The 13,686-nt window shown below is 39.2% G+C and overlaps 2 protein-coding genes across 4 annotated transcripts in view; both read left to right on the top strand.

The window, feature by feature from the left end:
• pde6d (phosphodiesterase 6D, cGMP-specific, rod, delta) overlaps positions 1–13,686 on the top strand; it is an 818,526-nt gene that overhangs the window by 708,191 nt on the left and 96,649 nt on the right. The window lies entirely within an intron of this gene.
• On the top strand, positions 3,262–12,753 carry traf5 (Tnf receptor-associated factor 5). Of its 3 annotated transcripts, none has more exons than XM_010773451.1 (11): positions 3,262–3,383; positions 4,846–5,091; positions 5,781–5,844; positions 6,022–6,123; positions 7,056–7,220; positions 7,579–7,656; positions 8,317–8,391; positions 8,809–8,916; positions 10,111–10,251; positions 10,845–11,010; positions 11,522–12,753. In XM_010773451.1, exons 2-11 carry the CDS (start codon positions 4,850–4,852, stop codon positions 12,106–12,108), a joined length of 1,728 nt encoding a protein of 575 aa, XP_010771753.1. In that variant the 5' UTR covers positions 3,262–3,383; positions 4,846–4,849; the 3' UTR covers positions 12,109–12,753. The 3 variants fall into 3 exon arrangements, with proteins under 3 accessions (XP_010771753.1, XP_010771752.1, XP_010771751.1); XM_010773450.1 differs by having other exon boundaries at positions 4,832–5,091; positions 8,824–8,916; XM_010773449.1 differs by having other exon boundaries at positions 4,832–5,091.

Below are 13,686 nucleotides of genomic sequence, written 5' to 3'. Positions count from 1 at the left end.
CCGCCCCTCCAACAACAGGCTCGATTCTGCAGCCTCGTCCGACACCTTCCATCAGATCCGGCCGGCCTCTAAATCCGCCCGTTCCACCCTCTTCCCTTCCTCGATTTTTTAAACCCTCGGACTCCAGCTCCCAATGAGGCCTCGGCGGTATAACCCCGGCGGTCGGGTACAAGCTTCCGCCCAGCAGCCCGCCAAGGCTGGCCGTCCACCAATCAGAGCTCAAATCTTCCTCCTCCACTGACGGTTTTTAAACCAGCTACAGAACGACTGTGTTTGAATGTGTGTGGAATGCTAGATTCCTTGAGCGCAAACAAGTTGAAATAATGAAATGCTTGTAGTTTGTAAAGCGCGTTTGGAGGGGTCGTAACAGACTGGATAAACGCCTATACGTTCCGTTTAAGCATATTTCTGTTAAAGACATGAGGAAATTTCTTGAGTCTTCAGAACAATGAGAGATTTCTTTCAGGCTTCTGATTTCCTTTTTTGTTTACTTGTAAAGGTGACACATTAAGGGTGTTGCAGTTCTCAAACCTCGATTTTCAAACCACATATATATGTTCATACCTCGTGCTTTTTTTAATGTTCGTGTTATTTAGGTGATGGGGATAGAGATAGTATTCTGGGTTTTACTAAATCATCTTCAAGATCACCTTAAAAAAACGTAGGAACATTAACTTTATATATAATCTTAAATAGATAATGAAGACCAGTCTACACAAAGCTGACAATTGTTATGAATATACTATTAGTTAAAGGTGGGGTATGTAATTGATTTCAGAATCACTTTTTGTTATATTCCATGGAATGCTCTTAACATCCCGATAGCAATGAATATATTAAATGCTTTGACAATAAATACATAAAATATTTTATCTGTGGAAGCCGTGGCGCTGTAAAAAGCACGACCAATCATCTGAGCCGGCCCGGCTAAAATAACTGGATGGCCTACCTGCCTGTCAGCCTTCCATCTGTGCACAAACTTATCTCGTGCCCTCATTGGTCATGTGTGCGTTCGTGTGTGTAAGGGAGTCTGAAGGAAGGGGCAGATTTTTTCCGGTTGTGTATTTTCAAATTCTAGCGCACTCGAGCTGGTTTCTCCAAAATGACATAGCCCACCTTTAACCTACAAATATAATGCAGTCTCAGAGAGCTGTGCATGGTAAAATAACGAGCACTAAACAACCATTTACAAACAAAAACTAAATCCAAATCTGAGGGTAATTATTAGAAGAACAGTATTTTAGGGAAGTTTTATCTTTCTTATAGGACTTACATGAAGCCGGCCCGCTGTTTAATCTTTAGTACTGAAATGTGTGTAGATTTTTACAGTAAAAATGTTGCCTTTTCGGTCACCGCACATGTGGCGTCCCACAGGGTTCAATCCTGGGTCCCCTTCTTTTTTTCTCCATCATCATCCCTCCACTTGGACCTGTAAAAACATTTCAAATTGAGATATTTATTTATCAGCTCTAATTGGTAGCAGAGTAGATACTTAAAGCTTGATGTTGTAGTATTTTCTAAAGCTAAAGTAATCTAAAAGAATAAAATAACTTTAATTTAGGATCTTGAATCAGTGGCATTTCTTACATTAAGAAACTCAACATCGTTATAGATTTTGTTATTTATGTATCCTCCACCCTCCCTGTATATTTAGTCTCTGGTGACATTTTAGTTTCTTAATCATCACTCGAAAACGTCTGATGTTTTCCAAAGGGTTTTATGATCTTTAATCCATCGGATCTTAAAGCTTAGAATAAATAAGGAGAAACTTGGGGCTCATGTTTTAAAGAATCAGTCTGGTGTATTATTCCTTCTGTCGTCAAATATCATGTTTAGACTCAAACCAAGAATGTGTTGGTACGCCTCTAAATACTATTTTACTTTCAGTTTGTGGCTCTCAGCTACATCATACAGCTATATATCTAAATTGTCATGTTTTTGACAAACAAAGGGGAGGAAAAGGTACATTTGTAGGGAGTATTTTCAGTGGTACAAGATAAACTACGCTTTGATACACATAATACTATTTTAGTACCGTAGTTTGAGTCGAAGAAACATGAAATATAACCATTATTATAATTATCCATGGTTGGTAAATCACTTCTCGTAAAGTAATGAACTGAATGCCGCAGTGTTGTGTACATTACATTAGCATTAGCGTCTACGTGTACAGTTTGGTTTCTCTTAATAATTTCTAACCTGCTATCCATCCAATCAGCTGTCACTATTTGTTAACTTGTATTTGATTCGATGCTTTTTTAAAACACTAAAGTTTCCCCCCTTCAGTGCAGAAAAGTCTCCATCAGCCAAATTAAAAATGTTCCTCACTGTTCGCTAAGTGTTCTGTAGTTATGTTCTCAGAGTAGCTGTGGTTTTTCCGAAAGGTTGTTCATAATGTTTAAATTCTAAATGTCATCTGGGCTTCAGATGTGTTGTCTTTCTGTCCTTTCATTATTTATTCTTCTTCTTCCTGGTGCTACCAGTTTGGACTTGGTGTAAAATATCATTGTGAAAGTGCTCTTAATGCTTTTTGGACAAACACGTTAAATGTTTCAGGAGTCATCGAGTCCTTGGAGTTTCAGTAGCACTTGTGAAATATTGCTGTTAAAATAACGCTGCTGAGACATCTCATTAAAAAACAAAATTTGTACCATCTCACTGTTTCTATTTTTCACATCTGTATTCTTTTTACTTTTCTCCCTTAATTTGAAAAGCAATTATTGCAATATGTGAGATACATACAGTAAACATTTCCATTTGTGCTTGAAAGAAAGAAAGTCAAATTACACACAATCCCATAACATTGTTAACAATATAATGATTTATCCACTTAAATATATTCCAGTAAAATAGTAAAAGTGAATGAAAATTAAATAATGCTTTAGTTATACCTGGAGTAAAGTCAATACAACAAGCTGCACCTTTACCAGCTTTGATAACACTTGCATCAATAATATATAGACATATCATATATTATTCTGAAATGGACCAATCTGCCCAATGAGTAGGCTACTATAGTATGTTTTGATGCTAATACTTGTGTACTTTTACTTGAGTGACATTTTGATTGCAGGACTTTTACTTCTAACAGAGTATTCCTACACTCTGGTACTTCTACTTTTACTTAAAGATCTGAGTACTTCTTCCACCTCTGTTGAATACAGCCCGTTTACTTTATTCCTATGGCTATGGTAATCACTCAGTAGTAAATAGAGCAGGTTGTTGACGTTGAGTCACTTCCTGGAGTTATAATTTCCTGTTCCGCTGCCGCTGCGTATGGACCGCAGATAATCGATTACGATCGGACATATTGATCTGCAGTGACTCACAGACTGCAGTGTGTGATGTTTTCAAGGGACTTCACTGATATTTCAGAAACTGAGGTAAGAAAATGCACCAAACTTGACATACTGTATGACATTATGTCTGAGGAAAGTGAAAGTAAAGCAGCTCCGATATCACAAGGACTTTACAACTAACCACAGGGTCAACGTCTAAACTGTTTAAAACGCACATGCAGTTAGTTAATCATTAAAGTGCAATCAATCAATTATTCATGTCAGTTTAAAGTTTCATTTTGAGGTTTTAATTGTTTAGAGGGGTCGCTGCGGGGATTCCCCTGCAGACTGATCTCATTCAAACACAAAAAACACACACACACAAGTTACGTGCTTTACTGAATAAATTGATTTATGTCGCAGTTATAATAATAATGCAAACATATTATTACACAATAATGTCTAACTGCACGCATGATTGCACGTGCATCATGTGCACGTGTGACAGCACTGACAGGAGCCATGCTGCTGAGTAAGCTACTTTCACTTTTATAGTATAACAATTTTTTTGCTGACACAGTTGCTGGCAGTGGTGGATAGTATCAAAGTACATTAACTCAAGCACTGTATTTAAGTACAATTTGTGGTACTTGTACTTTACCTGAGTATTCTCAGCTTATGCTAAACTTTATACTTCTACTCCACTACATTTTAGAAGCCAATGGTATACTTTTTACTCCACTAGATTTATTTGACAGCTTTTGTTACTAGTTACTTGTTTAGGTTAAGATTATTAGCACATACACAATCTAAATCAATTATAAGATAGACTTTGACATATATTTGTAGTTTAAGATATCCAGCAGCAGTATACAAAGTTATATAAATTACCTCTATATTTACCAGTTGTAATACAAAAACCTCAATAACATCATCGTAACCATTAACTCAATATGTACTATTCTGAAATGGGCTATTACGCATAAGGAATACTCTTAATTGTATATAAGACAGTATAGCCTTTGTGTAGCCTTAGAGGCAAAACGCAGGGCAAACATCTGTAAGCAGTTGCTGTTACTTTGCTTAAGTTAGGGCGACAAGAGAAATTAAAATCATATAATGTGGGAAGTGGAGATCTCAAAGATGTTTAATTACTACAATCAGCCCAAATTCCTCCATGTGTCCCATCTCAGAAACAACAGATGGATTAAATGTATAATTTAAAAACACTCAAATAAGAATTATCATTATGTTTTCATCACCTGTTGTGATTGTGCCTCCTGCAGACTCATGGCACTTTAATGCATCAATAATTATAATCAGAACATATCCTGAAATGGACCAATCTGCATAATGACTACTTTCCTTTTGGTACTTTAATGTTGATGCTTATAATTTTGTACTTTTACTTGAGGAACATTTTGATTGCAGGACTTTTACTTGTAACAAAGTATTCCTACACTCTGGTACTTCAACTTTTACTCAAGTATAAGATCTGTTGAATACAGCCCTGTAACTGTATTCCTATGATATTCACATGGTAATAAGAGCAGGTTGTTCTCTGCAGACTCATGGCGACAGCAGACACAAAGCTGGGAGGATCCGAGGAGTCCAGTTTGGATTCAGTGAGGCGGTCGGAGGAGTCGAAGCTGAGCTCCTGGGAGTCGGAGCTGCCCTCCCTCCAGCACTCCCTGAAGTTTGTGCTGGAGCTGAAGGAGGAGTTTGTGTGTCCGATCTGCAGAGGAGTGGTCCTGAACCCCCAGCAGAACTCCTGCGGACACATCTTCTGCCTCCTCTGCCTCCAACGCCTGCTGTAGGAGCAAATACACAATGTTCAATCATATTAGACACAGTTTCTTACAGTGATAGCAATTTCAACTCTATTTTATGCATTAAGGTCTCAAATTGAAATCAAATGTTGCTCGTAAATCCTTAGAGGTAAAAATTACCATGTCAAAAAGAAAATGCCCAACTTCAGTCTTGGTCATAATTGCTTTTTCTAATTTTCAGAGTTCAGAAAATCCAGAATATTTTTTAAATGCCAGTTTTTTTTCCACATAATGCCAAAATGGAAAATCCCCATAAATAACATGAAAAACCTAAAGATTTTTCTTTACATTCTATCAAATTCAACTAAATTAATTTAACACATAACACTGCAAAAATGACCTTACAGGAAACCAGGGAAATAGCATGTAATTACCCCATATCAGAAAAGGTCTGAATCGGGTGAAAAATACTAAAATACACGATTTTGAAGCGAGGGCCGATTGAAAGCCTGACATAATTAAAGCTGTTATTGGGGTGGGACATTTTGACTTTAAGGATCCGATAGTCTGTATTTTGGTGATAACGTTTTTACAGACTTATTGTAGCAGCAGAACTCTCAAAATTCAAACCAAAGATCACACTCTTGTCAAAATGTATGCCATATAACACAGCCAAAATAATGAATGAAGTAAAAACTTATTTGTCCGAACATCAATGTGCTTTGTGTTTCAGAGAGAGTTCATCTCCGTCCAGCCCAGTTTGTCCCGTGGACGCAGCTGTGATCACACCATCTGAGGTCAGACCCATTCACTCAGCTCACCACAAGTACTTTAGTCAAAAGAAGTGAACAACATTTAAACATCGTCAGGTTTTAAGTTGAATGTTTAATGTATTTCCACATCCAGAACTAACAGACTCAGTTTACGGTTTTACTTTCTCTCTGTTAAATAACAAACACATTTCCTCCCTGCAGGTTTTCCAGGATAACTGCTGCAAAAGAGAAATCGCCTGTTTAGACGTGTACTGCACCAACTCCCCAGAATGCACCTCTGTCGTCACATTACGCCACCTGCAGGTAAACAAACAAATAATCAACAGTGCAGTCTGAAACCTGATGTGTATGGATCATTATGTGTGGATATGTACGGAGCAAAGACTGTGGGAAGTGGACGTAGTCACTGTGATGTCAGTTTGTTGACAGCGGTTTTGAAGCCATACGTTTAGCATTTTTAGAACTAATAGTGACACAAACTGGATGCTGAATAAGGCATGTTTAGGTGACTACACTTTTACACAAGAACTGAAAACACTGTTAGAGTGTTTTAGTTAAAGACGTAAGCATAGAGAATCCCAAACCCAACATCAAGGTACTGTAGTGAGTACTAGCGACCTTAAATAACAAGTACCCTCACCCTTAAATATACATCGATTTTATTGTCTATTTTACTCTAAATTGGACCAAAATGTACAAAACAAACAACATGCGGAATTAAAGAAGACTTGAAACTAGCGATTGAGATCATACAATTGTCAGGAAAATGTTCACTGAGGTGATATACATGTATAAAGTGAGAAGTAGGATTATTTTCTCATAGACTTCTAGGCAATTGGATTTATTCTTTGCAACCAGTGGAGTCTCCCCCTTCTGGCCAAATGAAAGACTGCAGGTTTAAGACACTTCAGTTTATCTGTTTATAGTGTCGTGGACAGTCCCCATTGATCAACTGTCACAAAAAAACTGTAAATGGAGCAGCTTTAGCCAACATGACTAATTTCCAGCTGTTGTCCCCGGCGATAGTGGACACCTTTTTAAAATCACATCAACAGCATTAGTTATAAAGAAAGGATGAAAGACAAGTAGATACAGGCGAAAGGATTAAACTTCTGCATTGGCTTCACTTTTGAGACCCAGACGCTCACTCTTTATCAGCACACATGAATCCCACCTCTGGTCGCGTGGAGCTCTTTGAAGGTGTGTTTTATCTCCCATGTCTTCCTCCCCTGCAGGAGCACCTGAGGTCGTGTCAGTTTGAGACGCTGCCATGCTGCAACCCAGGCTGCAGGGCGGCGCTGCAGAGGAGAGAGCTGCAGGAGCACCTGAGCCTCACCTGTGCTCACCGCCTGGAGCCCTGCACACACTGCCAGCAGCCGCAGAGACTCAGCCTCCTCCAGGTACAGTCCAGCCCTCACAGAGTGTAATACACTATGCAGAGAGTCACAACTGGACCTAATGCACATGATGATTCACTCACGGCTTTGTGCAGCTTCCAGACTGCTTGTTCAGTGCAAGAAAACAAGTTTAGGAAGATTTCCTAAACTTGAGGATTTGATTCGAAAATAATGTTTAAAAGTTTGAAATAGATTCTTACACTGGGATCCATTACTTTATCTCAGGATAAGATTTCTATCATTTAACCTGAATGTAATTCTGAAGAGATCTTTTAGGTTGTAGATCCAACAGCGCTAATTGAAGTAAAAGCTGAAGTCCTGGTGATGCTGATGTGTTTGTGACGATGAATCTGTTCTGCAGGATCACGTGCAGAGCTCCTGTCCTCAGGTGGAGGTGGACTGTCCCTACAGCTGCTCCCTGAAGGTTCCCAGACACATGGTGAGGTTATCTACAGCATCTGTAGACAGGGTGCAAAGTATACCACAGAGGGGGTGCAAACCTCTGACCCATGTATCAATCCAGGGCAAAGTCTACAGAATGATGATATCCTATAGTTTATTGTGATACATGTCTCACAGATGCTGGAGTTCAGGTTGACAATATTGAATTTAAGTGCGTAAAGTTTTTGAATTTGCACCACAGGGCTCTCATGCATGCTGGTATCTTGAGTAAATAAGTCATAAAATCATCCTCATGCATACAAAATACATCAATATAGCTTAATTGTACACTCAATTTAGAATGAGGAAGATACAAAACTATAGAAATACTTGCCGAATAAAGCTCATCCATAAACATTTTAGATAACCTCTCAAATACAATACTTTACTTGTATCAAGTCACCCGCTTTGGCATGCACAAGCCGAACAACACACTGATGGGATCAGTTAATGATTCATATATATAATAATAATAATAATAATAATAATATATGGGATTTTTTATAGCGCTTTTCCTAATGCTCAAATACGCTTTACATACAATCAGAATAGAAACAAAATAAAGAAAACTAAAAATAAGTTAGAATATAGAAGTTAGGAGGACTCCACTAACCAAAAAAATATTTTTAATCACCTGACTCTCTCTCTGGTCCTCCAGCTGACGGAGCACAGAGACTCGTGTCCTGAGCTCCACGTCGAATGCTCCTATCAGAGGCTGGGCTGCTCGGTGCAGGTGAGTTTAAGAGTTTGAGGTGAAGCAGTGCAGCTCCACAGTGAAGCTCCACACTGCAGCTCCACAGTGAAGCTCCACACTGCAGCTCCACACTGCAGCTCCACAGTGAAGCTCCACAGTGAAGCTCCACAGTGAAGCTCCACACTGCAGCTCCACACTGCAGCTCCACAGTGAAGCTCCACAGTGAAGCTCCACATTGCAGCTCCACAGTGAAGCTCCACATTGCAGCTCCACACTGCAGCTCCACAGTGAAGCTCCACAGTGAAGCTCCACACTGCAGCTCCACAGTGCAGCTCCACAGTGAAGCTCCACAGTGAAGCTCCACACTGCAGCTCCACAGTGAAGCTCCACACTGCAGCTCCACAGTGCAGCTCCACAGTGAAGCTCCACACTGCAGCTCTGACTCTCTGACCACAGCTGTGTTTCCTGCAGGGTAAGAGAGGCAGAGTGAAGCTGCACGAAGACTCTGCCGTCAGCCATCACATGCTGCTCGTCCTGAGGAGCAACACACACCTGGAGCAACAGGTGAGACAAACAAACACACCTCAAACAGCTGCAGATTAATATGTTACATTTTAAATTATATTACAAGATGTTTTTGTCCATGTTTCAACATCACTGGAAAATGAATGTGCTTTTTAAAAGAAATACCCAGAATATTGGATTTGTTGAGGATAATTTATACAGGATTTAACACAAGGACTATCAAAATCTGTTTTACACTCATTACTGATTTTGTCTTTTACTAATTTTATTAGCTAAATAAAGTGTTAAGTTTAAAAAAAAAATGCTTAGTTTTCTCATTACAATGAGGACATTTCTGGTTTAAAAAATTCAAATGTATGTTGTAACTTCATAAACAATATTAAGTTTGGCCAATAAATGCTTTTGGTAAAACAACAGTACATCCCTTTATCTAGTTATATTGTGATGAATTATTTTCTTTCTTTTCTTCACAAAATGTGTGTGAGATTCAGTCGGTGCCTAAATAGAGAGGACACTGAAGCCAACAAAATCCAGATAATGTGTTTTATATGGTATTAAGTTTTATTTAAACCTCCTGTTGTCTTCGGGTCAAATCTGACCGATTTACGACTTTCAGCAATCATAACTTTTTAGTTTTACATTGGATTGCATTAAGGCTTTATGATATCCTTCACAGTAGACATTTGAACATGTAAAATTGCTGATCACCACTTCCATTGCATTTTGGATGATTTAGTTTTTTGTTTTTTTTCCCGCTCTCATGTGCCCATCCCCCCACATGGATCACACCTGGCACACGCAATACATGTTCAGTGTCTATTCTTTGTATATTTACTGCAGTTGTTCATGTATCCCAGTAGTCTGATACAATATTTACAGTTTGAAAGGCTGTTAAATGAAATTTGGTGATGATTAATGGTTTTTGTGTTAATGTAATAGCAGTTAAAACAGGACCGGTCAAATTTGACCGCGAAGACCAAAGTAAGGGGGGGGGGTAAACGAAGACAATAGGAGGGTTAATGCTCACGATGAGGGTTAATGCTCACGATGAGATTTTGGCAAATGTATCATCCATCCAATCCTTAATAACACTTGCTTATTTTATAAATCTGAACTTAAAACATATGAAGCAAACACATCGCAGTCTAAAGCCTTTGCTCAGCACAGATTGCATTTTTGCAAACATGTGTTGATATTTCTGACTCAGTGTTCATCTCTGCTGTCTCTGGTCAGGTGGAGGTTCTCCAGGAGACGGCGCTGCTGAGGCAGAACGAGCTGCAGACGGACAGCTTGCTGCTCGCTGGCCTGCAGAAGCAAATCAGACCGCTGCTGCAACACAACAGCAGCCAGGAACACATCGTCTCTGCAGCGCAGGTCCATACACAGATACACTCTTACTGATCATTATTTAGCTACACCATGATTTCATCTGTGAGTCTGTGAAATACTGATAAAGAGAAACAAAGCAACTGAACATTGATCCAACTCAGAGAAACAGAACATCTTTTTTAAACCATGAAGTCTCGGAGGGTGAATGTTTAACAAACATGTCCACACACAAATCACATCAAATATAAGTTGGCTGTCAGTGAAACAAAAACCCTTGAATCTTTCATTATGACCTCTCAAATCCACAACATCAAAAAACTGTTTATTCTACACATCCTGGAGTCTTTACAAATCATGTCAAAGAAAAACAAGACTTACGTTGGAAATAAAAGATTAGACCCTTCCAAGGCTTTGACAGATTATTTTAGTCAGAACGATGAATAAATCCTTTCACACATGATAGGTCACAGTCGTCCCTTTTGTTCAAATGACTGCTGCAGTTCAATCATTACCTCTTGTGAAATCCAGGTAAAGGCCTCTGTTGAAGCTGCCTGTGTATGATTGAAAGTGAGACAGTAGAAAGAGTTAGTCTGGATCCTGCATCACTTTGATCATGCTACCTGTCTGTCTGTCTTCAGAGGACGCTGAGCAGGCAGGAGGACGTCCTCTCCACGCTGCAGCTGGACGTGCAGCAGATATCTCGGGGTCTAGGTTCTGGTCTGCAGGAGCTGGAGGACCTCAGGAAGTCTCTGGATGCTGTGATTCAGGAAGTGTCTGCAGCCGAGGCCCTCAGAGAACACCTGGGTAACAAAACAAAAACACTTTTGTCATTTTTGAAGCGTGTTTTCAAATCGGGTAAAAGTAAAAAAGCTAATGTTCATCTAGATACGAACTATACCAAAGTCAAATAACTACTAGAAATGGTGGTCGAAACATCTAAAGGCGGACTCGTTTTCACCCTGATGAAGTTTAACAGTTCCATTAAGCCAATTGTTGCTATGTTTAAAACACATAAAAGCTTCAAAATTCACAAGTGAGGTATAAACTTAACATATTTTATGTGAAGGAACAAAACATTAAAGTCTCCTAAGTTATTGTTACTCAAAAACCCATCGACTTCAAGACAACGGAACCAGAAGTGCTAAACTGCAGTACAGTACAGTATAAGTTACTCACAGTATATTTTTAAAGGGGCAGATATTATTTCCCTATACCCCAAACATGAGATGTTTCCTGTTGCAAGAAGATGTAGTTCACTGTCCGAGGTTTAAGACCTTGTAGTTCACTAAAAACTGCTTTCCTTTCCTTCTTCCAGGGACGTTGGAGGAGAAGATGAAGCGTCACTCGGGCCTCCTGGATATCCACGCCACTCAGCTCAGAACCCACAGCGAGCACCTGCAGGAGCTCGAAGCCACTTCAAACGACGGAAAACTCATCTGGAAGATCGAGGACTTCAGGAACAAGAGGGAATCCGAGGTCAAAGGTCATCCGCCCTGCCTGAGCAGCGTGCCGTTCCACACCGGACCGTGCGGATACAAAATGGCCTCCAAGGTCTATCTGAACGGGGACGGGGAGGGAAGAGGGACTCACCTTTCTCTTTATGTGGTCCTGATGGTGGGAGACTTTGACGCTCTGCTGCCGTGGCCTTTCAGACAAACCGTGGCTCTGTCGGTTTTGGATCAAAGCGGTGCCGGAAACCATCAAAGTCTGAGCTTCAAACCCGATCTGACGTCCAAAAGCTTCCAGCGACCGACAGACGAGAAGGCCGGTAACGTCGCTGTTGGATTCTCCTGCTTCATTCCGCTCATCAAGCTGGAAGAGCCTCAAAATGCTACGTATGTCAAAGAGGACACGATGTTTGTTAAAGTGAAGGTGGACATGGTGGGTTTAGAGCAGCTGTAGTCGTTCGGCGCTAGTTACCGTGTGAACGATTAGTTTTTATAATTTACTGTTGCGCCCTCTGGTGGTCATAACTAATGCAATTTTCACTGATTGTTTTATTTTTCTACAGAAAAGTGTTATTTAAAGTATTAGTTTGACATTTCAGGAAATGTTATCTTTCTTTCTGACGGATTGATACACCTCTTTTTGCCAACAATTGTAAACTATTCCTCTAAGCTTTAGGATCATTTCAGGGATCGTCTAGAGGTCCAGCACCCACACAAACTGTGGTAACTCATCATTTATTTAATGTCCGTTATCTTCAAATCATGAATTTGTTGTCTGTGAAAAACTATTGCTCAGACGAGGTTATTTAAATCCATCTTCCACATGATCAGGACATCTGCAGATATTTGGTATCGGTCAGGACTTAAAAGTGTCTTTGTTCTGAGAACCAGGAGAATATTCAACACAGACATTTATCATCAGTACTGTGTATTATCTCAAACGAATAGTTAAGAAATTCTCTTTTGGGAACATTTGTCATATAAAGAAAGTGAGATGAGATGTTAGTGTGGCAGCTAATGTATTATTCAAGAAGACTGATTGATTTTTGTTGTTGTTGTATGCAATAGAACTGGTTGATTAAACTGAACACGGTCAAAGAGTAAACTTGCCTGAACTTATTTGAATATTTTTTAACAGTGTATGAAATGACGATGTGTTGTGATTCACGACTTTTGAGCATTTCCCCTTTGAATAGAATATAATACTCATCACTATGTTTTCAATAGTTCATAATGACTTAAAATGGTTTCCTTTGAATGAGTGCAGTGGAGATAAAGGTATATGATCGGTCTGGTGTTTAGTGTTCATTAACTTTTTATATTTGCAGGGATACAGGTATCCAGACTTGCAGTACCATCTTGTTGTTAATGATCGGATATGATTATGGTTTAATCAAATTTGAACAATAATCAGCACTGATACAAATATTACAACGTTCCTTCATTCAGATAATTGTACAAAGAAAACACTGATGGCTACAGTTAGATTAATGTCCTTTTAAACTAAAACAGGATGTCGAAACAGTGTACTGTAATAACTTACATCAAGTTATTTTTGTTTAAACTTACCATCAAGATGTTTAATTAGGAAAACCGTACAGGCATGTTATATCCTGTCTATCTAGTCATCAAGTTTCATTAGCAGTTCAGGTAACAGTGAGACATTACACATTTATTCTTGTTTCAGCTCAACCATTAACACTATGAACAACAGGTAATAACCGGAATAATAACTGTATACATTGCACATCAGGATCCGCTGTACTAAGAAGTTAACTCCTGTGCATCAAACCAGATTTAATAACATGCCCAGCAAAGAACTTATCTATGGCTGCATCAACACAAAGACATACAATACAACAATTGAACAAGTTATGCAGTGGATAAACACTCAATGATACAAAGGCTTTATTGTAATATGCAAAGTAGCTAGAGTGTAGATATATGGCAATGCAAATCTTAAAGGTCACATGTCATGTTTTTCTGGTTATTACCCATAACACTGAAGTAATGGAAGTATTAACACCTGTGT

This window comes from Notothenia coriiceps, unplaced genomic scaffold, assembly GCF_000735185.1.
Source record: "Notothenia coriiceps isolate Sejong01 unplaced genomic scaffold, NC01 NC01_scaffold00012568, whole genome shotgun sequence".
Taxonomy (NCBI): domain Eukaryota; kingdom Metazoa; phylum Chordata; class Actinopteri; order Perciformes; family Nototheniidae; genus Notothenia; species Notothenia coriiceps.
Note: the sequence above shows the minus strand (reverse complement) of the source record. Positions and strands in the feature narration are given on the sequence as shown.